At 39.3% G+C, this 26,744-nt stretch overlaps 1 protein-coding gene across 1 annotated transcript in view; it reads left to right on the top strand.

Moving 5' to 3' along the window:
- The first annotated feature begins 6,261 nt into the window (after window positions 1–6,261).
- The window catches only part of LOC139459699 (lysophospholipid acyltransferase 2-like), a 30,994-nt gene continuing 10,511 nt past the window's right edge, over window positions 6,262–26,744 (top strand). Inside the window, exons 1-4 of the mRNA XM_071241339.1 lie at window positions 6,262–6,363; window positions 13,588–13,733; window positions 25,587–25,664; window positions 26,346–26,438. Coding sequence (XP_071097440.1) covers window positions 6,289–6,363; window positions 13,588–13,733; window positions 25,587–25,664; window positions 26,346–26,438 — 392 coding nt within the window. The 5' untranslated portion in view covers window positions 6,262–6,288. The remainder of the gene's footprint in view (window positions 6,364–13,587; window positions 13,734–25,586; window positions 25,665–26,345; window positions 26,439–26,744) is intronic.

Here is a 26,744-nt window from a genome sequence, read left to right on the forward strand (position 1 = left end):
CTTAAACAGTTTTATATCTGATACATAGAGGTTATCACGCGTGTGTGTTTGGGGATGGTAAATATCCTGCATTAGGAATAAACATTGTATTTAGCGAGCCTATGCGAGCTAAATACATAGTGTTAATTCCTAATAAAGGATATTTACCATCCCCAAACACACAAGCGCTTTATCATATAATGTCATTCTTTAATTCTGTGCTTGAAAATCGCTTTCCCTCTCTCACATACATTATCTAAACATTACGAGTTTTCCTGGAATGCGCTCATTAATATTTATTACGTCACAGGGTAAGTGAAGTCAGTCGGATAGTGGCAGTAGCCAATATAGTTCCAACTGAAATCTGTTTCTTATACAGTGGCGAAGCAACATATACGCAAAACAACAATTGTTTTTAACTTGCATTTCGCGGCAATCCATCGGTCTGTCCACTAGAGTAACTGCCCTTTGTCAAAGGGAAGCTACTCTAACCCTAGTCTATGAGACGTCGCGGCCACGTTCAGACGCTGTTGACAGTCAGTCTGTCCTGTCATAACGTTAACAGTTCAAATAAGAATTGACCTTCAGATGTACACACAGCGACAAAACGAAACAAGGTAAGAATTCAAACATATTTCGGCCAAATCCAACTATTTTTATTTGTGGAAAAGTTTCAAGGTTTCAAGCCGCAGAGGTTTTTTCGTCTTCGAGCACAGATATGGCTACTAATACCGCTTGGCTAGGCCCACACTCCGTCGCAGTGGTGACTCAACATAACACCACTGCCACGGGCTAATTTGCATATCACGTGACCGGACTTTTCTCTTGTTTGTAAACAAACGCGCGTTTTCAGAAATCAGTATAGAACGGACTAATGCAAGTATTTGGTATATGCTTTACATATTGTTTTGCATAATTATTTAGATATGCTACCACAACTTCGACAGTGAGTTGCATGACAATATTATATATTTATACATCAAAGTGACCGTATCGCTATAGCTCTCCGTAGGGCTTCGATGACAGCACGTGGAGCCGTACAACCAATGTAAACAAACGATAACTACGCAAAAGCAAGTAGATTTTCACGTTTTAGGATACTTTCTAAATGAACCGTAACCATTCTTTGACGTTTGTTTATCACAATGTGAAAGCTTGTCGAAAATGAAACGGATGAACAGCATATGCAATATCTTGAATGGACTGTGAAAGATGTGACGAATCGTCTCATTGCGCTGGCCTGTGGCAGAGGTATTTTAGTGCCCTCGCAAAATTGTTTCGAAATTTAAATCTCCAAAGTTGCCAAAACTTATAAAATCCCTACGCTACGTCACAGCTAGACACTGATTTTAGGTATACTAGACTATTCTTTTGATAATGATAGGAATTATCCCTGTAGTTTATCCAGATTTCCGATAGTTGATTCTGACTCGATCCACAAATGACAAGGGCTACGTCATGTTTGTTTATAAACACTGAAAGTAGTCCCTACTTGACCTTTGATATTTGCATCTCTATCCGCATATGACCCCAACGGATATCGTTTTTATCCGTTGGCTCATGGACCCTAAATATTAAGTGTCCGTGGTTGGCTTTAGAAACCTACCCATTATATGATAAACGTTGATATCACTTAACTACTGTTCAAAGTGGCGGTAAATCCACATGTTGAGTGAGTGAGTATGGTTTGGGGCATCTTTTTGCAAAATGCCATCGCTTTCACGACGAGGGACACCGGTAAAATGGGCTTCACACATTGTACCCATGTGGGCCATATATTGATATGTGACAAGTAAACATTCTTTGACATTTTAGAGCTTATCTTGCACCAAATGTATTTGATGCCATTAGGAAATACAGTCTAACATCCAAAACATCTCTTAGGTGAGATCAAGGTGGTATCGCTACAATGAAACTGCATCACAATGCTTTTCAAACCATTGTGACGTCATCGGTTACAATGACGTCAGAATCCAATGACATCACTTTACCTCTACCACTGAAGTTACAGTACTTCTTACCCTCAAGACACTGGTTATGACTGTTTATAAACTATATATGTAAGAAGAATGCTTTTGGATTTTTCGTCAAAACAGAAGACTACACACACAGAAGACATAGACATTGTTTTAGCATTTAATCTATTTCTTACCCATACTTTATGATTGGCTGTGGTGTCTTCGTAAGACTAAGATCGCTTTGTGCAAGTGGACCCATGATGCCGAGTTAATTTTGTGACGCACGTTTATATAGGTACTGTGCAACGAATTTTGTCATTTGACATCTAACTGGAGCTGGGCTAAAACAAAATACTGCCATATATTTGAACAACATAAATATATATCAAATTAATTTCTATGCCTATGTATAGCGTGTGTGCTTGCCATAAATGACGAAAACCGATTTTCCTAGATGACGTCTAAAGTTGCCAGAGTATACACAAGCACAAAGAAAACGGGACATAACTCTGCCATGCTTAGCACTGAGCCACGCTGACGCCGCTCGTTTGTTGAGAATTTACAGTGACACAAATATCGATACTGAAACCTTATATGCGTTTAGGTACGTCATCACAAATCATAAATAATTGTGATATCGTACTACATGAAAAAAGAAGTAACAGCAAAATGGACGACCCCATATAAAATGTAAATATGTCCTTTGATTCAAGCATTCGCCTGTGTAAGTGTATTTTGACTCATGTTGCAGCATTATTATTATATAATGCAATGAAATACTAAAGAACTGACAGTTTTTGTTTGACGTCATAGCTAGTTTTGTGTCTTTGAACGTCGGAGAAAGACGGCATTGCTGTATTGATTAATATTTATCTGACCTAATTGTCGTTCAAAGTTAAAAAAAAACAAACTTAGTTTAAATTTGAAAGTTTTTCGACCAACATTACTGTTTTGCCTTGTTGATAATGTCTTTAAAATGACGGAAAATGATTTCGTTTATAATTACTCAAAATGTAGTTGAAACAAACAAATATATTTTTAATATTAGACCTGTATGTGTTTCATTGGCATGTGGTTATTCCCTTCATTTTGTCTCAGTATCGTATATTTTTTCAAGAATAAAAGATGCGGAGAACGCCCTTATTAATTAACTATCAGGACACGTCGTTTAAGGCTCGCCCAGAGACTGGTATATTCTACAGTTTTATAGACATAAAGTAAAAAGATAAATATCCTTTGAATTCAGTATTTAAGAGAATGGGGGGAGGTGATCGAATTACACCACACGCGGGTGACTCGTAAATCTAATGTGATTAAACACGCACCTGGAATCATTGTACTGTCAATCAAACGACAAAAAACATTTGTTACTTCTGACAATGTGTGCATATAATTACTGCAGACTCGGAGTAACCCGACACTGCTCGGGACAGGGGTAAACTGTCGGGTTAGACAGATGTCGGATATCACAATTTCAAGGCAGAATGCACCAGCAGTTAATTAAACTTGTAAATGTGTATGCTGTATTCACACTCAAAAGGTATACGCGTACATCCTGCTGTTTAATCATTTACGTTTCATCATCTGAAGGTAGGATATATAGCATGTGACTCGACACTTGTCTATTTCTTACGTAAACAATGTTCTTACCTAAACAATGTTCTTACGTGAACATTGTACGACAGGACATTTGTCAATTTCTTATCAAAACAACGTTCAAACAAAACATTACATAATCCAAGTGTCAAGTATTTTGTGGCTTATAATATTGGACAGTAATGCATAGAGTGTGATTTAATACATTAAAAAACAAACAGAAAAACATACGCAAATTCATTATCATGATTAAAACTGTAAACATGCAGTAGGAGAGAACAATGCTGACGTATGACATCACTGCCGGTGACCCCCTTTCGCAAAACATTCATCATATCCACTGGTATTATCTTCAAATTCTTGCTACCTTGACTGTATATGAAAAAGAAGAAGATATTGTCAACAACAAAAATACGTAAAGTTTCGTAAAGCAAAATATTTTGGCTCATAATTTAAATTAATATCTTTGGTTTTGCACATTTGGCTGAAAAATAATCCCTAATGGGATAGTTTTGTAATTGTATTCTCCGAAGAAATAATCCAATATTGTGATTTCAAAACATACACGAAATACCACCCTGAGTGGTGATTTAGTCTTTAGTCAAATGTAACAACTAGCCATACTTACACTGTACCTTATTTCGAGTAATGTTGCTTTGCCTATAATGACTGCGGATGACATCTCAGAACAGAGAATCTTCAGCATAATTCAAAACTATGAAACTGTGTGCGTGATTGCGAAAACTGGAAAAAACTCACAGACAAACATGACGTCGAAATGATAATTGTGACGTCATTACACTATGACGTCATTGTACATTACCACCGTAATACTACCATAACGTCAACAATGTAGTGGGGGAGTTAGGAGATAAAAGTTATATACCGTGTTTTCAATGTAGAGCAAGGTTCCCTGTAGATTTAACACATTTAGCACCATTTTTATCCATTCTGCCATGACAATATAAAACGGAACAAATATGACGTCACAGTCGTACATAAAAAAAGCTTGGGTGCGTTGCAAAGCGCCAATCGCTTGTAAGCGATGTACAGCGATTCGCCTTACAACAGTGCGCTAACTTTCAGCCGCTTGCAAGCGAAACAATCGCTGACTGAGGTCGCTTCGTTCTCAAACCAAAATGGCGGCTTACTTTGACAGCGGAACTCTTGACTGGATCAACGAGAAAATGAGCAAAGGTAGCTTACACACCATCATCCTCAGTCTGCTCCACATCTTCAAAGTAGTCATAAATTTGATCAGCTTGTCATCGAGCCTCTTCTATTACGTTCTTCATAACGCAGATGGTCAGGCTCGCTGACATGGTTGAATGCATGTCATCGTATCCCAATTACGTGGATAGATGCTCATGATGTCAATCACTGGATTGTCTGGTCCAGACTCGATTATTTACAACCGCCGTCATATAGCTGGAAGATTGCTGAGTGCGGCGTTAAACAACAAACAAACAAACGTCAAGGCAACCAACCGGTAGTTGCGCCGCCATTTTGGAAGAGTGCGCAAGCGCTTCAAACTGTTGCAGACCCCGGGTTGAGCGATGAATTTGCTTTCTCTAAGCGATTCGTGGCTTGCAACGCACCCCTGGAGAGACCCATGTACACTTCATCCTGTTCAATTTGCTTCCTGTCTTATTGGCTTCCTCATCATGTGTTTTCTGTCCATCATGTTGGTACAGTTTTATCCTTCTGGTGTCATTGTTTAACCTACTCGCGTTAATCTCTCTGATTTATGCAATTGTTGTTACTGTTAATCCCCCACCTACGATATATATTCTTTACCATGCTCATTATTCATCAAGGTGGGCAGCTACTCGAACGTATATAAACGGAGCAGCCAAAGATAAAAATGAAATTTATCAATATACGAAGATAGAAATCATATATCAATACAAAAACAGAAATTCTATGAATACCAAAACTCGCAATAGATATGTCTACCCTACTCACACGCATAAGTCCCAAAGAGGGACAGGTCAGCTGAAATTGCTAAGGCAGAAGGCGACCTCTAAAACACTTAAAGCAGCAGCAGCAGCAGCAACAGCAACAACATTATTCAGCCTTGCTTGACAACGGTATACTGTATACCGAAACGTCTCCTTTACAGTAAATAAAGAAGTTGTCATCCTTAAATTATAACGATTTAATAACAAATTTATGATACTTTTTACTTTTTGTCTCTCTGCAATACAGTATGTATTGACATACCAGTTATTGTAATATTACAACGTGGAAAGTAGAAAGTTAATTTTCAAGTGTTTCGCTCTTTTTGTTGTTCATATTTTGTTTATGCAATTAATTGTGTAATGTTACTTATATATGTTTCCTTGTTTGTCTCCGTTGACAACGGTTTATTTTTAACATAAATTAGCTCTCTTCATTCCCGACACGCACATAGACAAATAGGATAAATATGTTACCGCTTTAATCTCCTTGTAAGCATTCTTTACTTGAGCTTTTCACCTCCTTTGTTTGCAGAATTAACTGTTATTAGTGGGCTCGGAATATTTCCGTGGGCGGCTACAAGGATTGAATTCAAAACAAGTAATTCATATTCATGTGGTCCGTCATTAATCACCTAATGCACTATTTGTTGTATTGCAGTGCTGAGTGTGGAGCATCTGTAATTCCTCACAGGAGACGGATCCTTTGTTAGGGGGTCCAAAGTTACACGACACCGGTGAAATCAGCAGTAGCAGTCGACCAAGATTGTTCCATACCTTCTGTGATATAACCTACGATGGTTCATCCAACATATGCAGGATGTTGGCTGACAGAACCAATCGCAAATTTAGTCGGACTACCAGTCGACCAGGTTTGTAAAATATATCCATTTTTACCTCTAAAGCAAGAAATAATGAGACAAACGGACCCCAAAACGGGCCAATTTTCTTTACAAATTGATCATCTTGTTCTTTCCATCAGCTGTTCTGCGATTGTCCTTCGTTTTTTTCTTCAGCAGCCAACATATAATTTATTTCACGAAGAACGTTATAGTTATTTCATAAATTCATATATCCCTATTGGAGTAATTGTTCAGAAATCAATACACAAGTGCGCCCAAACATGTCTATCATCTGTCAAGACAAGGCAGACCCGATCCTATTGTTTGCAAAAAATGTTTTGTTTCATTGCATAACCCACTGGGCCTAAATATCAGAGTTAACAAGGTCAAAACGTATACAGGATATACTGTCAGAGTAAAGCTAGGTGCTGAAATGGTTTGAACGTCTAATATCCGCAAGAATGGAGGTCACTGAGTCAAATCAAAACAAATATTAGGCAGCTCATGCATGACGAACTGACCACTATAAACTGACATTTTACTACCTCCATGTCGTTGATTGGGTTAAGTGATTTTACATGTTGTAAATCTGTTTAATATATTACATGACTGTTTTATGCTGCCTGTAATATATTATTCATGTAAAATTTAGATTTGGGGAAAAAATGATGGTGCTGACAATGTCCTGTAACAAGATAAAGAAGATAGGCAAACCTATATGAATCAGTAATATTGATATTGGCTATATCAAGGTCAAATTCAATTTTATTATTTTTTATCATATCAATTTAAGTTTTAATTATGCATACATATGTCTGTTTATATGGATATGGCTGTGTGCATACATGCAAAGCGTAAAATAATTACCATACTGTATGATCTGTCAGTATCAACAAGGTCACTGGCAGGTGTGTATTTATATACTGTATTCTACGTAATAAGCACCCCACTCTAATAAGTGCCCATGGCAATATTTGCTATTATTATGCCTTAAAGTGAGATTGACCAATCAGAGAGCAGAACTACTGACCCCACATGAGCCTGTATACTGTCAGTAAAAATCCAAGATGGTTGTTACTGACCTAATATGAAACTGTATACTGTCAGTAGCAGCCACCTCGGATTTTCCAACACCCACCTCACATATTTCACCTTGAAATTCTGGTACAGAAATTCATTATTCGACGCTGTTTTGTGTTTTAATATCATTAATTGTGATGGGCAAAGACATTATTTATGAAAGAAACCACGTTCATGACTTTATCTATAAAAATTATAGAGAAAAAAAGCTTACAATGAGGTCACTGAGTTACAAATAGCAATGTCAAAGAACATACTATAGGATGACGTCACAAACACGAAACATGACGCCAATGACGTCTCATAGCAATAAAAAAGATTGCAGCCCGTCGTTAGGGGAAAGCGGACTGCTATCAAGTTACAGTGGCCCGCAGATTTCTTTTAACATGCAGGCATTTTTATGATAATTCTACCCATTTTAGCTATAGTATTTTAAACGTTTGCATTTAGTGCAGTATATAATCCATTGTTAACGTTTATGTTTACATTAGAGCATTGTATCGGAAACATATGTACTCGGCTATACTGGTCCTGTCGTTTATACCGTGTCAAGTTTTCATTTTGACATGACATGTGCGACAAAGATACCAAATAGTGGAAACCTTTCGGCATAATGTATTAGTTATGGAGTCTTTAGTTGCCGTATACGGTGCCATATTAGGTAAGCAGGAAAATATTGGGTGAACGTATACCGCAACTAAAGACACCATAACTAATAATATATTGGCAAGTGAACAATTCCAATTAGCAATAGCTGGTTAACAATAGCTATTGACTGATGGTGATGACAGCCAACCTAGACTAGCGTATCTAGTCATGCTAGTCTCTGGCCTGAATCTTGAGTCAGTCAAATGTATGTCAGTCAAATATATTCAGCGTTAGAAACTACCGTATTCCACATAATAATTGCCTCGCTCTAAAAAGCGCCCACGACGATATTTGCTAATATATTGGCTAGTGAACAATCCCAATTAGCACCCCTTCTGATTGATCAATGTACAGAAGACTTATAATATGCACTCATGTGTTATATGCACCCTTAATTATGGGCAATTTAATTCTGGAAACATATGTCTGTCGTATATAAACATTTCAGGCTGTCAGCATTAACCGCGAAAATTATCTTTCATCTCTGTTTTTTCACCAAAATATTGTTCTAATAAGAGCCCCCTATTTCTAATTTTGAGAGCTCCCTGAGCGCTTATTACGTCTAATACGGTATAATATTTTTCAAGCAGGGGTTGGTGTGTGAGGGAGCACCTTTTGGCTGCTAAAGTAGTGGAATCAATCCTGGGGCTTTAGAAACTGTTTCTAAGAATATAAAAGGGGTGTCTGTAGCATGTTTAGGTGTTTTGCATGTTATTCTGTTTGTCGTTTAAAGCTGCACACAGCAATATTCCAGCTATGTGATGGCGGTCTGTAAATAATCGTGTCTGGACCAGACAATCGAGTGATTGACATCATGCGCGTCGATCTGCGCAATTGGGATATGATGACATGCATCAACCAAGTCAGCAAGTCTGACCACCCAATCCCGTTTGTCGCCTCTTACGACAAGCATGGGTTGCTGAAGACTAATTCTAACCAGGAATCTTCATTGGACCGTTTTGGACATAAACTGTGGCGGCTTCAGGGGGTGGCTACAGTTTAGGGGTGTCCCACAACCCTATGTCTGTTATTGAGTTATGATCAGCACTGATTTTGTGCAGGTTTAAACCGTGAAAACAGTGCAATGTGTTCATAGTGTGTGTTTGCATTTTCAGATTGACAGTTTTGATACAGTTCTGTTTTTCTTATATACACACGCTAACTAATAAAAAGAGTTATACAATATTACAAAATATAAATCACCTTTATCATGTTTATTCTGATTCCGATAACCTTAAATCCCTTAGAAAAAAGAACCCAACACTGTGGTTCCTGATCAGTACTGGTTTAACAAGACACATGAAGATCTAGGTTAGAATTTGTCTTCAGCAACCCATGCTTGCTGCTAAAAGGCGACTATGTTGGTTGTAAAAGGCAACTAACGGGATTCGGTGATCATCATATCCAAATTGCATAGATCGATGTTCATGATGTCAATCACCGGATCGTCTTGTCAAGATTTGATTATTTACAGACTGCCATCATATAGCTGAAATATGCTGAGTGCATCATTAAACAACAAACAAACTAAAAAAATAACCTGAATCTTGGTGCTTTAACTGCTGATATCCATGACTGGTTATCAAAAGATTTCTAGTTACATTCCCCCATGGTTATTATGACCACCTCCGTGGTCTAGTCGTAGAGCGTCCACCTGGAGAGCGGAAGGTCGGGGATTCAATCTCGGCCGTGTCATACCTAAAGACGTTAAAAGATGGTACTTGTTGTTACCCTGTCTGGTGCTCGGCATTAAGGGGCTAAAACAACGACTGGTCGGCTCGGAGTCAGTATACTGTGTCTGAGTGGGGTATTCATGTTAAACTGCTGCATGGTATCTCAGTGGGCTAGCACTATTAATCAGCGGCTAGCACTATTAATCAGCGTCAGTCCGGATACACACACACACTCACGTGCATGCACGTCGCTATATAAGTGCAACAATCTTGAATGCGACGTTAAACCCCATTTCACCTCACCTCACCATCATTATTGCAATTGTGCTAGTATCAAATAACACAATGCCTTATTGTGCTCTTCAACAATGGTATAATCATGATAACATGTCCGTGTTGTCCTTTCGATAACACGAGTGACCTACTTTATAGGAGTAGTAACCACGACATATTTCATGTATAGGGAAGTTGTTGAAAGTTGACTGACTTATAGGTCATTAGTCAGTACAGCATGGTAGTTAATGAGTGAGTATGGTTTTACGCCGCTTTTAGCAATATTCCAGCAATATCACGGCGGGGGACACCAGAAATGGGCTTCACACATTGTACCCATGTCGGGAATCGAACCCGGGTCTTCGGCGTGACGAGCGAACGCTTTAACCACTAGGCTACCCGACCGCCCCTGGTAGTTAATGATGTATTATAGCATGGGAAAGCCTTGTCCTTTGATCTATGGTGCCTCAACCAGTGTTTTCGAATCACACATGAATTTCGAGTGATCCTTGTCATAACACTGATGTTACAATTAATCACTTCTTTTTTTGTAAAGTACAACCTCAAAAAGTATAAACACTTTAGATTTAATGGTTCATAGATTCAAATATAACAGTAAAATCTCAACAAAATGTAATCACTTTAGATTTAAAGGTTCATAGATTCAAATACTACAGACGAACCTCAACAGATATATAGAGGTTATCATGTGAGCGTGAAAGTAGAAAGATTTTATTTTAGGAATATACAATGTATTGAGGGAGCCTTGGCGAGCAAAATACCTAGTTTTTATTCCTAATACAGGATATTTACCATCCCAAACACACAAGTGTGAAAACCTTTTTATCATATGTCATTCTTCAATTCTGTGCTTGAAAACTCTCTTCCCATCTCATTACCTAAACATTGGAGGTTTCCAGGAATGTGCGCATTAATATATACTGAACTGCAAAAGAAACATCACCACAAGTAACATTGCATGAAAAGTTGTCATTTGAATATCTAAGTAATTTTTGTCAAATAATGCTAAAATTTAGCATTACTTTGTCTGGAAAAATTTGATGATAAAAAAACTAAAGCAGACGACAATAAAATCGAGCGCCCAAACGCATCACGTCAATGATACCTGATGCATGTGAGTTCCCTGCAAATTAAAATGCACATGCATACTCCATTTCTTGCCCTGTAAAAGTTCACCAAACTGGTAAACGTCTAAGATCTGCATGACTTTGGGTTTTCCCGACCCATCAAGCTGAGACTCCATGATATAACTGGAATACTGTTCAATATGGTGTTTCACCAAACTCTCACGACCACTCTGTAGAACCGTAAATGGCATTTGGCCCTTCCAATCTAAACAGCGGATGGGTCCTTGAGCCAATCAGATGTCAGCTTTCTAAATATGACTTGGCTTCATTTCTTTACCAGGGGCGATCGGGTAGCCTAGTGGTTAAAGCGTTCGTTTGTCATGCCGAAGACCCGGGTTCGATTTCCAACATTTCTGGTGTTCCCTGCCATGATATTGTTGGAATATTGTAAAGCGGCGTAAAAACATATTCACTCACTCACTCACTCACTCATTTCTTAAACATCTTGATTTGGATATTTGATTTATACAAAAGAAAAGCCGCACTGTGACACAGAATATTCATTTGATGGTACTCCCTTTTGATTGTCGATGCCATGACAATCAGGATGTATAAAATATAATTGCCACCATTTTTATCTTCTTTTGGAATATTTTACTTTGTTTTGGAGATAAAGAAATCACCAAATTTACCACCTCGATTCAGACGTTTCTACCTTAGTAATGGTTTGGTCAGCACTTGACCAATGCTTTTCAATAACCTGCTTCTCTTTCCGCCATGCAGCAGATGTGCAGGAATATTATTGAAATCCTTTTCAAAGCATTGTTGAACCCATCTCATTCTCTGTCAGAATGCCTGAATATTTTTTTCTTAAAATAATTTCATCATAAAAAATCTTTAATCATGCTTTTGGTATTTCATGTAAAAATTTATGTAATGTAATAGCTGTATTAAGCTGAAATGAATTTGAATTATGGAAATATATATATACTCACCACCAAAAGAAATGCCAACCATAGAAACATATTGAGAAGTAGAAAGACAAAACTGACAATCAGTCAAGTGTGACTACAGACTTTATTCTTATCACGACATGCTGCACAAGATTTACAAACTTTACACGCTAATCCTGCATGAAAAAGATGGTGCATCTTGAGTCATAGCTCTATGACGTCACATGTGATGCGTTCATGAGCATCGGTTCACACAACATACAGGTATGTTTGTTTGTGCATCGAACCAGTCTGATATCTCTTGAATATGAGTAAGTCTTCCTGTATTAACCAACATGTATGATATTTGTGTTTCTTTTGGCTGTGATTACCGTTCATAATGAGCCACACAGCGGTTAACAATAGCTATTGACTGATGGTGATGACAGCCAACCTAGACTAGTGTATCTTGTCATGCTAGTCTCTAGCCTAAAGCTTGAGTCGGTCAAATGTATGACAGTCAAATGTATTTCAGCGTTAAATTTCCATATTCGATGTAATAATCGCCCCGCTCTAATAAGTGCCCACGACGATATTTGCTAATATATTTGCTTGTGAACAATCTCAATTAGCACCCCCTTCTGATTGATCAATGTACACAAGACTTATGTATTCGCGTATAATATGCACTCGTGTGTTAAATGCACCCTTAATTATGGGCAATTAAATTCTGGAAAAATATGTCTGTCGTATATAAACATTTCAGGCTGTCAGCATAAACCACGAAATTTATCTTTCAACTCTGTTTTTACACCAAAATAATATTCTAATAAGAGCCCCTTATTTCTAATTTTGAGAGCGTCCTGGGCGCTTATTACGTTGATTACGGTATTCAAAATTCAAAAAGCCCATGTGAGCTTATGTTGTTGCAAGTCATCCGTAAACCTTTTACAAGGCTGAAAGGATTCAGCTGAAAGTTTGTGTGGATGTTTGTTGCTATAAGCATTAAAGGGGGTACAATTTTGTTATCAAAATTGCCATTTCAATATGGCAGCTATATTGAGAACTAAAAAAATTGTGCATCATTTGTATTAACTTTAAGCATCTTCTGAAGCATGGTGTCAAGTAAAGCTGCTCTATCATGCTGTGGATATTTTGTACATCCTGTCATTTCTGAGCGCCGTTGAATTAACCCAAAAGGTTGTATTTTCGAGGGTATATTTGTATCCTGTTGTGGTTTGGTTGTCTTTGCTAAGATGAAAATTTCTGAATGAAAGTGGAAGAGGAATGAGGCTGAATTGTTTCAGAAAGCTCACATCTGATTGGCTCCAGAACCCACACATCCTTTATTTTAATAAGGGTGTCAAAGTCTCTCAAGGCGTCCTCAGATCTGAACATGTGTATCGTATCTGAGTATAAGTTCTGATTTTTATGAGATTGATATGACACAACATTCTATAGAGGTGTCCTCGGATCTTAACACAGACAGGTATTGTGTCAGAGTAAAAGATCAGATTTTAATGAGAATGCATCAACTTGAACGTGTCTTTTGTGTTTCAGTTCAACTTCATGAGCAGCCAGTTTCTGGGTATTTTCTTTGGGCTGTTCTTCCACCTGAAGCTCCAGCCACCTGACACGTCCCCTACACTCCGGCATATCTACTGTCTTGTCGTGGGGCTCACTACAGTCTGGTTCTGTAATGGATGGTAAGTTTCCTGTCTTGTCCGGTTCTGATGGTAAGTTTCCTGTCTTGTCCGGTTCTGATGGTAAGTTTCCTGTCTTGTCTAGTTCTGTAATGGATGGTAAGTTTACTGTCCTGTCCGGTTCTGATGGTAAGTTTCCGGTCTTGTCTGGTTCTGTAATGGATGGTAAGTTTCCAGTCTTGTCTGGTTCTGTAATGGATGGTAAGTTTCCTGTCTTGTCTGGTTCTGTAATGGATGGTAAGTTTCCAGTCTTGTCTGGTCCTGTAATGGATGGTAAGTTTCCGGTCTTGTCAGGTTCTGTAATGGATGGTAATTTTCCTGTTTTGTCTGGTTCTGTAATGGATGGTAAGTTTCCTGTCTTGTCTGGTTCTGTAATGGATGATAAGTTTATCAGAAAGAAAAAAAGTTCCTCTTGAAATATCTCACCAGCTAATGACTACCTGATTCAATGTCCAGCATGTCCCATGTCGGAGTCACAGAAAGTTGGGTGGCATTGGGGTGGCGTTAGGGTGCTCAGACTCTTTTCCTGTCAAGCATGTTGCATGTTTTTGTTCATCTTGAGACTAAGGTATTGTGTGCAACCTATCTATGCAAAATCCTGGCTCTGCCTCTTGTGTCTGAGACTTGGAGAAATTGTATAAGAGAGTTTTTTCATGTTTCTCGTGTTTATCAATATTGCCACTTTATCTGATAAGTTTATTCTTGTCACTGTTTTATCAGTGCTATAGTTTTTGTGTCAAACTGATAGATAATTGAGAAAAACTATAATATGCATGAAAACTCATGGAATAATTTTCATTGTGTTATTCAGTTTTAAAGTTTTAAGTAATTTATTATTTTCAGATATTTATCTAGTTTGGTATGGTGTGGTTAGACTAACTTTTAGTCTCTAAAATCTTATATTACACAATATCCTTCTTGACTCTAAAAATAAAAAAAATTCCCTATGCATGCTGATGGAATAGAGCTAGCTTGAGCTGGCTAGACTTGCTTTTGTATGCATATCTAGATTATTATTTTTTCATTAAATAAATATATTGCACGGTCATGGTGCAGGACTATGGTGTGGTGTATGGCTATAGATACCACGAACCATGATGGCAATCAGAGTTTGTGAAGCGTGGTACAACCTGTTTTTGAAGCTTATGTAACACTGTTGTCATGATCCACCTTTGAGTGATCGTGTTGTGACAGGTTGTGTCTGGGTACTGTAAGTAGTGGGTGCTAGTGTCCTCATTGTCAGTGGCACTGCTATTCTTCATGAAGAGTTATGTCCCCTGGAGTTTGCAGCAAGTGCCATTATCCAAAGATTGTTGGTTTTAGTCCCATGTTTCTTGGACTTTCAGCACCATGCCCATACTCAATGGTGTCACTAAATTTGAAAATCGTTTCTTGCTTTCCCCTCACATTAAGTGGACATGGGAAATGACGGACATACTGTTCAAAGCAGCATTAAACCAAACTCAGTCACTGGCTACTGTTAGTGTAGTGGGGCAGTGATATTTTAACTTCACAGATGTATTACACAGAGCTCCAGATAAGCTTTTGGTGTTGTGGGTATTTTACCCATGCATTTTAAAATCATTGGGTATCAGTAATTCTGGGTATTCAAATTGCTGTTACCCACAAGGTTTTACACATGTGGGTATTTAAGTTAAATATTTAAAAACACTGTTCATCAAGTCCCTGCAAACATGTGGATTCGAGAGCTTTATAGGACTCAAAAATACCACCATACTTCCACAAGAAAGTGTGATGGCAAATGATCATGATGTAACTGTCATCGTGGAGTTTGGCAAGGTTGACGGAATGCCCGTTTATAATTTCAAAATAAGTTGCTGATTTGCTGATCGAATACGCAGGATTACTTCACAATATTTTGATGATATGCACAAATTTTATTTTTGTAGCGTATCTGTAATGTTCGTTGCATATTTGATACGCTTGGATATTATTTTACTGCATATTTCTGCATTTCTGATGCATATTTTACGCAGATAGCTTATCTGGAACTCTGAATCCAGGAGACCATGGACATGGCACGCCAGAAACATATGATTGTTGGTTCGAATCCGGGTTCGTGGGTTTCACCGAAGTGGTAAACGTCTGAGACCTACATCACTTCGGGCTTTCCTCCCACATTAAGCCAACATGCCTTGATATAACTGGAATACTGTTAAAAGCGGCGCTAAACCCAACTCACTCACTCACTCAATACTTGATGTGCATACATGCCACAGAAGCCCATTGGTTTGTCTTGTGTGACTTATGTAAGATTCTATTATTTATTGACAGATACAGGGTTTGTACAGGCTTGAAAAGGCCTTGAATTTTACTGTCAACCTTAAACAATAACCAAAATAGCTTGAAAAGCCTTGTACTTGTTAATGAAAGTGTATGTGTGATTTATCACAGTGATAGATTTGTGGGCCAAAGACCATGAAGAATTCATTACAGACTTAATTTATTTAATTTGGTTGTTATGAAAATACACCTGTTTGGAAAATTTATGATGTTGATTAAGCATTTTAGGTCTTATGACTAATATATAGTATGTTGGATTTAAAAAATATATTGACTGACTAGGGCTAAAAATGCATTTGAAAATGCCTTGAAAATGACAGTTGAAAACCTAGAAAAGGCCTTGAATTGTAGTGTTCCATGTCTGTATGAACCTTGCAGCCATCATATAACCGTGGCATTAAACATGTTAAACAACAATGCATTTGTTTGCGTGTATCAACGTACAATATATATCTGTTTTATCATGATTATCACTCTCTATATATTAAACACTGTTAACAGTGAGAGCAAGGCTAAAGGAGAGGGAGTACAGCAGACATGTGAGAATTGTAAGGCTTTGTTCATGTTGCAGTTTAGGGATTCGACCAGTCAGGGAACACTAAGCCAGTGAGAAAGTGCAATGAAAATATATTAAATTTATTATATTTGCTTCACTGCTCTGTCATTGATGAATTACAAAAATAAAACAATACCCAGAAAATCTAATAGATGTAAGTAACCATGGTAACTGTTTGAAGAATACTAGGTCACTATATATACACATGATATACTCTTTGTGCACATTATACATGATGTTATTAACATAATAAACAGAAAAGCTTTGTCCGATACTGTAAAAATATTTACCATCATGCACAATATACAGAATTAGAATTTATTGTTTCCAACTAAAATGGTCGCCCAAAACAACTGTGTGCTGAATATAACATGACACTGATGGCAATTATTGAGTGTGTTAAGTTGCATAAGTTTATTTATATTTTGACACACCAAAGTTAATTTGTTAGCAACAAATTTGCAAGCCATAAACGATGCAACTTGTTGCCCAATTGAAGTATGAGTACTTGTAAGTTTAATATCTAGCCCTTGAACTTGAAGTGAGAAACTCCGTTTCATCAATATTCTTCTTTATATAAATATGAATGCTGATACAGTGTAACCATGTCACACTCAAAACTCCTTGGTGCTGTTGAAATATTAAAATCCAACTATGTATTACCGGTATCTTGTTTGAGACTTTTTGACCATGCCATTGCCACTATAATTCAAACCCTGAATATTATGTGTAAGTTTAATGTATAATACAGCACAATGCACTTACAGCACAACAAAGGAGTGATACTTACTGTTAATTATTGAGTAGTTAATCTTGCACTGGGTTCACAATTCCTTGGATTAGCAAGGGTGGGTAATTTGAGAATTCGCAAGAACAAAGAAAATGGATCCAGGGGTTGTTGTTGTTGTTGTTATTATTTTATATACCACACTTATCCACTTATACAAGTATCTGCTCAAATGTGGGTTAGTACCGCCTCCGTGGTCCTGTGGTAGAGCGTCCGCCCGGAGAGCGGAAGGTCCAGGGTTCGATCCCGGGCCGCGTCATACAAAAAGACGTTAAAAGATTGTACTTGTTGTTACCCTGTCTGGCGCTCGGCATTAAGGGGCTAAAACAAGGACTGGTCGGCTCGGAGTCAGTATACTGTGTCTGAGTGGGGTATTCATGTTAAACTGCGGCATGGTATCTCAGTGAGCTAGCACTATAAATCGGCATCAGCCCGGACTAGTACAAGCAGCCACACACACACATACACATGCATGCACGTCGCTATATAAGTGCAATAATCTTGGACGCGACGTTAAACCCAATTTCACCTCACCTCACCTCAAATGTGGGTTAGTGTAGGTTTACCAAATGCAGGCAGTGGAGATATAGAGGATGTGTATTACTATTATTGGAGAGCCATTTGATAGAGATACCTTGTGATGATGATGTTTATTTTATGAAGCCAAGGATAAACTTATGAAGCCAAGGATAAACCTTTGCACAAGTACATTCGACAGAAACATGAAATGATGAACTTAATGAAAAGGATTTAAATGTTTTTTTAATTGAAAAGTATGCTTGATGAGGGCCCGGTGACACACTTGAATAAAAGTTCACTTCTATTTCTGTTCATATTCCTCTTCTTGAGCTTTCTTGCAATTCTGACTGATCACGTAACACAGATCATCCTTACAAAATGGCCTCCATTCTGTAACAGATGCGGAAAGCTCCGACTAGGGACATCTGAAATTGTCTGCATATCGTTTCCCTCTCATTCTCTGTCAGTGACCAGCTGGTAATCGGGGTAGCAACCAGCTGGTAATCGGGGCAGTAACCAGCTGGTAATTAGTTGGGCAGTAGCCATTTTGTCCTTTAGCATTGCCAGGCTGTCCTTTGTCACGTGATCAACAAAAAGAGCGGAAAATGCAGTATTGAGAATCAAAAGTCAGCGGTTCTTTGTAATAATAAACACGTAAAAATAAAAGATTTTCATGTTACTAAATGAAAATAACCAAAATGTCCACAGGGATCAGGATCCACATCGGCTTGCATGTTCAAACTCGTAACGCTTACACGAGTCTATCTATCTCCCGATTTGATGCTCCAACAGTTTGATATTTTCCCAATAACTAATCGATCTGTATACCCGTAAGCTGGTTAACCTCAGTGCTTAATGGGTTCATCGGGGTTAGTGTCAGTTGCTTGTCAGCGCCACCTGGATTAATTACCTCGTCTGTGTAATGGCTGCAGTATCACTCTACCTGGATTGGTGGACCCATCCAGCCATGGATGTGTTGTCAGTCAATCAGTGTCACCATCACTAGTTTTGCATACCAGTCGTTAAAAAATGGATACTTTGGATCAATGAAGTCCAATTATCAAGTATTGATGCCAGGGACACATCAACTCTTCTGATATATTGATTCAGTCTGCTTTGACTTGTACAGGGGTCAAATATTGATAACTATGGGATTTTGGTAGGACCTTGATGTTTCCATGTCTGAATGATGTGTCAAGTTATATGGTAAAAGAAAGGCCAGTTCACACGGTTTCACTGTAAACTTACGAGTTTCTTGATTCATTAAGTGAAACCTATCATCGTGGGTTTGAATCCAAGATTCGTTCTGATTAGGTTTCTAGGTTTGTACCTATGCTCATGGGTTTCAGGGGTGGCCTGGTAGCCTAGTGGTTAAAGCATTCGCTCATCATGTGAAGACCAGGTTTGATTCCCGACATGGGTACAATGAGTGAAGCCCATGTCTGGTGTCCCCCGCCATGATATTGCTGGAACATAGCTAAAAGTGGCGTAAAACCATACTCATTCATGGGTTTTCACAATAGTGGTAAATGTCTAAGAATTGTATCACTTAGGGCCTTCCTCCCACTTTATCCTGACATGCTGGTTTAGAAGTACTGGGGTACTAAAATCATTCGTTGTCATTTGTTTGTTGTTTAACACAGCACTCAGCAATACTTCAGCAACATAATCGAGTCTGGACTAGACAATCCAATGGTAATATCATGAGGCACAATCCATGTAATTGGGATACGATAACATGCAATAAACTAAGTCTCTGACTGACTGCCCAATCCATTTAGTCACCTCTTACAACCAGCATAAGTTGATTGGGACCTATATTCTGACCCAGAATTCCCACGGGACTACTCCAGACTGATCGTTAACCTTCCTGAGTGCACTGGGTACGAACATTTTGCCACAGAAAATTAAAACATGTCACTGCCACAGGCTTTGCATGTTGTGCAAACGCTAACCGTGTAGACCTACCAGGTTAATGTTTAATGTAAACTTAAACTAAATGCAGAAGTGACTATGATCCGGGTGAGCCTGGCATGCCACTCAGACAAGTCAGACAGACTGAAAGATCTGATTTTATGCTTCAGTTGGTTCGTGGTCATGTTGGCAAAGTGAGCTGACCACGTAATAATCCGATAAGCTGTTTCAGTCTGTATATGCCATCTGTCGATTATGCAACAGCAAATGAACACGCTTCAACAGCCACAGCACACCTAGTGAGCTGGGGACTTATTGTGCACCTGTGTGGCTGAATCCAAGGCATTCCTTCACCATGATTGTCGTGTTAATCAATGGCCTAGTGAGCCCTGACTAATGACAATTTCGACAGCTCAGGGTATTGATTAGTGAGTGGTGGGTCAGCCCTTGCAACTGGAGACTGTTTGTACAGGAAACAATAGACTCAATATTGGCAGATAAATGGGCAATGAGATCCATGATTCTTCACCATGAAGTATAGCAGTATCAGTGATCTAACACTGGCCCATTTTCCACGGTCTGTGTATGTGGTAGTGGTTAGGGACTGACCACTTCATAGTCGGGGACACTGGGAATTCTTAAAGAAAAATAATATGTCCTGGAAAATTATGGATTTGTATTTTCACCTCAGATGCTCCACTCCCTAAATTATATAACAAAACTATAACTATAATTTAACAACTGTTTTTATTTGTAAAATATGTCCATTTCAGAAACTAGATGTTAGTCTACAATATGGTAGTCTAGTGATGTTAACTACTGTAGTCTGACATCAACTACTGTAGCCTGACATTAACTACTGTAGCCTGACATTAACTTCTGTAGCCTGACATTAACTACTGTAGTCTGACATTAAGTACTGTAGCCTGACATCAACTACTGTAGTCTGACATTAACTACTGTAGTCTGACATCAACTACTGTAGCCTGACATTAAGTACTGTAGCCTGACATTAACTACTGTAGCCTGACATCAACTACTGTAGCCTGACATTAACTACTGTAGCCTGACATTAACTTCTGTAGCCTGACATTAACTACTGTAGTCTGACATTAAGTACTGTAGCCTGACATCAACTACTGTAGTCTGACATTAAGTACTGTAGCCTGACATCAACTACTGTAGTCTGACATTAACTACTGTAGTCTGACATCAACTACTGTAGCCTGACATTAAGTACTGTAGCCTGACATTAACTACTGTAGCCTGACATTAAGTACTGTAGCCTGACATTAACTACTGTAGCCTGACATTAACTACTGTAGTCTGACATCAACTACTGTAGCCTGACATTAAGTACTGTAGCCTGACATGAACTACTGTAGCCTGACATGAACTACTGTAGCCTGACATCAACTACTGTAGCCTGACATTAAGTACTGTAGCCTGACATGAACTACTGTAGCCTGACATGAACTACTGTAGCCTGACATCAACTACTGTAGCCTGACATTAAGTACTGTAGCCTGACATCAACTACTGTAGCCTGACATCAACTACTGTAGCCTGACATTAAGTACTGTAGCCAGACATTAACTTCTGTAGTCTGACATCAACTACTGTAGTCTGACATCAACTACTGCAGCCTTACATCAACTACTGTAGCCGGCTCCTGTGTTCACACAATCAGGGCATAATGTAACGGTCAGCTTTATACTAGCCCTACCTCCGTTGGTCCTGCAACTCGGCACATCAAGCGGCAGCAACTGGGACACCCCATGCCTCCTTAATTTGTAGATGTGATGCTGCCTGTTTATACCTGTGAACATGTTAACCCAATTCACTTCATAACTCAGTTTCATACTGCTGTTTATGTAGTTCGTGTGTCAAGGCATGCGTGTCACTAGGAACAGGCTAGTTACTGATCTGACACACTTACACCTGACAATTTGAAATACCCGATTTCTCATAACCATTGATAACAGAGAAAAAGCTTATTTCAAGCTATCCTATCAGACTGGTACTGTTGGGATACTCTTGTGCACTACCAGGGAGAGACCCAATTACAAGCTACGCTCCCGAGGCAGCTCTTGGAGGCTGAAGGTTAGGTCTCTGAGGGTTAGTGGTGTTTAGTCAACTCATTCAGCAATTAGACCTACATACTTAATATCTGACTCTTCTATGCATTCTAAGAAGTGCTTTTTTTGGCAAAATGTTACATGAACAGAACTGAGAATCTGAGATACAGTGTTCCCATGCTATTGCGCTAACTTGGTTATAGCGAGCGGTAACACATGGCTCCAAAAATGTACTTACATATTTAATAAACTCAAGTTTTACACTGACACAATGTTTTTTCCCTCCTTTCAAAAAACATTATCAGCTGATCACCACGAGCATGTAACACCAGAAATACCAGTCAACAAATCCAAACCGAAGCACGCAATTTTATCTCATTATTATATTATAAAAATGTATTCATTGTATATCTGGACTTATGTTCATGATGTTTGTTATATATTTTATTTATTTTATTCAAAATTTAATTCAATATTTGTTTTCATTCATTTCTGCGAAATCATGTGTGAAGTGATCGGTAGATCATATAACTCACCATTATTTTCAGCAACCACAGTCAGATTACTGCTATTGATGCCTTGAAACAAACTTTAGTTGCCAGAGAATGGATACCGGTACATATATCACAAACATGATGATTGATAAATGCCATTATATAATGGGTAGGTTTCTCGGCAGGATAAAGCCAACGGATAAAAACGATATCCGTTGGGGTCATATGCGGATAGAGATGCAAATATGAAAGGTCAAGTAGGGACTACTTTTTCTGTTGATAACAAACATGGCGTCGTCCTCGTCATTCGGCGATCGAGTCAGTATTAACCATCGGGACTCTGGATAAACTACAGGGATAATTGCTATCATTATCAAAAGAACAATCTAATATACTGAAAATCAGTGTCTAACTGTGATGTGATGTTTTGGCAACTTTGGAGATATGAATTTCGAATCAATTTCGCGAGGGCACGAGCCCTAGCCAAGTGGGATCAGTAACCATATCTGTGCGGCTTGAAACCTTCTCCACAAATTATAATAGTTGGATTTGGCCGAAATATATTTGAATTGTTACCTTGTTTCGTTTTGTCGCTGTGTGTACATCTGACATCACTCCTTAACGTTATGACAGGACAGACCGACTGTCAACAACCTCTGACCGTGGCCGTGACGTCTCATAGACTAGGGTTAGAGTAGCTTCCCTTTGACAAAGGGCAGTTACTCCAGCGGACAGACCGATGGATTGCCGCAAAAGGCAATTAAAAACAATTGTTGTTTTGCGTTTATGTTGCTTCGCCACTATATAAGAAATAGATTTCAGTTGGAACTATATTGGCTACTGTCACTGTCCGACTGACACATCACTTCCAGGAAAACTCGCAATGTTTCGGTAATTTTTGTGAAAGGGGGAAAGCAATTTTGAAGTACAGAATTATAGAATGACATTTTATGATAAAGAGGTTATCACGCTTGTGTGTTTGGGGATGGTAAATATCCTGTATTAGGAATAAACACTATGTATTTAGCTCGCCAAAGCTCGCTAAATACAATGTTTATTCCTAATGCAGGATATTTACCATCCCCAAACACACTCGTGTGATAGCCTCTACTACTCAGACTTGTCAAAAGTCATATTTGTTGTAGTCAACAAAGTTTTCATGATCGAAAGCGTGTGAGCCTCGACGGTGACTGGTGTATTCGAATAAAATATTTCATCAAAGCTAAGTCTAACAACGCTTCAAAAGTTGGCACTAGCAGACGTATCTTGCATTACAAATTCCAAGAAATGTAGTCAACTGTCCGTAATTCAATTTTCAAGAAGCATGTGCCATATATGGAAGTGTTACTGCGATTTATCAATGAAACAAGCCTGGTTCTCATTGTTGACCTGCCTGACTTCAAAGTGTATTAATCCCATTGGTTGACTGGGGTAAATGTATGCAAATTAGATTGCCAGTCTGGGACACTAGCAAGATATTAGCCAATGAAATATCGTAACATGATCACATGATCGTGTTCTTGTGAAACTTGATCCAGTTCATTTCGTGTTCTTTAATTGTCCACGGGCATGCTAGAAAACATATGTTACTCGCCCGACATCTAAACCTTACTTAGCACGTGTGTCGGGCAAAGACAGGGAGATGAGAAATCTGGTGTTTCAGTCGGTAATGTGATGCATGCAATGTTTCAGGGAGACGTGGCACCTGGAGTTGCACTCAGTAATGTGATGCATGCAATGTTTCAGGGAGGCGTGGCACCTGGAGTTGCACACAGTAATGTGATGCATGCAATGTTTCAGGGAGGCGTGGCACCTGGAGTTGCACTCAGTAATGTGATGCATGCAATGTTTCAGGGAGACGTGGCACCTGGAGTTGCACACAGTAATGTGATGCATGCAATGTTTCAGGGAGACGTGGCACCTGGTGTTGCACACAGTAATGTGATGCATGCAATGTTTCAGGGAGATGTGGTACCTAGTGTTTCAATCAGTAATGTGATGCATGCAGTGTTTCAGGGAGACGTGGCACCTGGTGTTGCACACAGTAATGTGATGCATGCAATGTTTCAGGGAGACGTGGCACCTGGTGTTGCACACAGTAATGTGATGCATGCAATGTTTCAGGGAGACGTGGCACCTGGTGTTGCAGTCAGTAATGTGATGCATACAATGTTTCAGGGAGACGTGGCACCTGGTGTTGCACACAGTAATGTGATGCATGCAATGTTTCAGGGAGACGTGGCACCTGGTGTTGCACACAGTAATGTGATGCATGCAATGTTTCAGGGAGACGTGGCACCTGGTGTTGCAGTCAGTAATGTGATGCATACAATGTTTCAGGGAGACGTGGCACCTGGAGTTGCACACAGTAATGTGATGCATGCAATGTTTCAGGGAGACGTGGCACCTGGAGTTGCACACAGTAATGTGATGCATGCAATGTTTCAGGGAGACGTGGCACCTGGAGTTGCACACAGTAATGTGATGCATGCAATGTTTCAGGGAGACGTGGCACCTGGTGTTGCAGTCAGTAATGTGATGCATACAATGTTTCAGGGAGACGTGGCACCTGGTGTTACACACAGTAATGTGATGCATGCAATGTTTCAGGGAGACGTGGCACCTGGTGTTGCACACAGTAATGTGATGCATGCAATGTTTCAGGGAGACGTGGCACCTGGTGTTGCAGTCAGTAATGTGATGCATACAATGTTTCAGGGAGACGTGGCACCTGGAGTTGCACACAGTAATGTGATGCATGCAATGTTTCAGGGAGACGTGGCACCTGGAGTTGCACACAGTAATGTGATGCATGCAATGTTTCAGGGAGACGTGGTACCTGGTGTTTCAATCAGTAATGTGATGCATGCAATGTTTCAGGGAGACGTGGCACCTGGTGTTGCACACAGTAATGTGATGCATGCAATGTTTCAGGGAGACGTGGCACCTGGTGTTTCAATCAGTAATGTGATGCATGCAATGTTTCAGGGAGACGTGGTACCTGGTGTTTCAATCAGTAATGTGATGCATGCAATGTTTCAGGGAGACGTGGCACCTGGTGTTGCACACAGTAATGTGATGCATGCAATGTTTCAGGGAGACGTGGCACCTGGTGTTTCAATCAGTAATGTGATGCATGCAATGTTTCAGGGAGACGTGGTACCTGGTGTTTCAATCAGTAATGTGATGCATGCAATGTTTCAGGGAGACGTGGCACCTGGTGTTGCAGTCGTCAGTCTGCTATGTCATGATGAACACATTCCCACCACAGATCATGCACATGTGAGTAGTGAATCATGATTAATTATGTAATTGAATTTATGGATTGTCCTGTCAAGATATCTTTCTGTTTTTAGAACATGCCTAATCAGAGAGTTTTCAATACAATTTAATTTTTTTCTGATTTTTGTTGGTCTGAATGACAAACATTTTTGGTTGCTATGACTGAGTGAAATACACCCTTGTGTGTGGAGATATACATCCAGCCACACATCAGGATGCAATACAAGGCAGGCAATGTTCTCTAAAGCCACTTTGTGCCACGGGAGGAAATACACTTTGCAGAGTTGTGTCCCTTAGTTGTCTCAGGATCTGATGATTGTTGGTACAAATCCTTGTTTCACCCTAATCCTTGGTTTTCCCAAAGTGGTTTACTTGGTTACATCTAACATTAATCAGACATGCAGCAATGAAATGCAGTTCAAAGCTACATTCCCCACTCACTCACTCACTCAACCACTCAACCAACCACTCTCACCTCACTCACTCACTCACTCACTCACTCAACCACTCAACCAACCACTCTCACCTCACTCACTCACTCACTCACTCACTCACTCACTCACTCACTCACTTCACACACTCACTCACTCACACACTCACTCAACCACTCACTCACCTCACTCACTCACTCACTCACTCACTCACTCACTCACTCACTCACTCACTCACTGTTTCCTGCAGGTGTGTGCTGATATTCAGCCTGGGCTACCTGGTGGCGATGTGTCTGTACCGTTATCTCCTGCCAGAAGACATGCAGTTCCTCGACATCACCTTGTAAGTAACCCTGTCAGGCTAGTCACGGGCATCTTGGCATGGCATCAATTCAAAGAATATATGTGACCCACCAGGGGCACCTTATGGGTGCTCGGATACAATTGTGCTATGACGTCAGAAAGACCTTTGACGTCAACTTACTTCAGGGAACACCGCCATGTGTGATGTCATGTATCTCTGTAAAACATATGAGGTGAAGCTTGTGAAGTGTATTTTTGTGTTCCGAAGATGCTGTAGTTTTAAAATATAATGAAAAGTCAAAACATGATTTTTCACCTATAAGGCACCTCATCTCATGGTTGGTCA

This window comes from Haliotis cracherodii, unplaced genomic scaffold (assembly GCF_022045235.1).
Source record: "Haliotis cracherodii isolate W230 unplaced genomic scaffold, xgHalCrac1.p SCAF_1, whole genome shotgun sequence".
Classification (NCBI taxonomy): Eukaryota; Metazoa; Mollusca; class Gastropoda; order Lepetellida; family Haliotidae; genus Haliotis; species Haliotis cracherodii.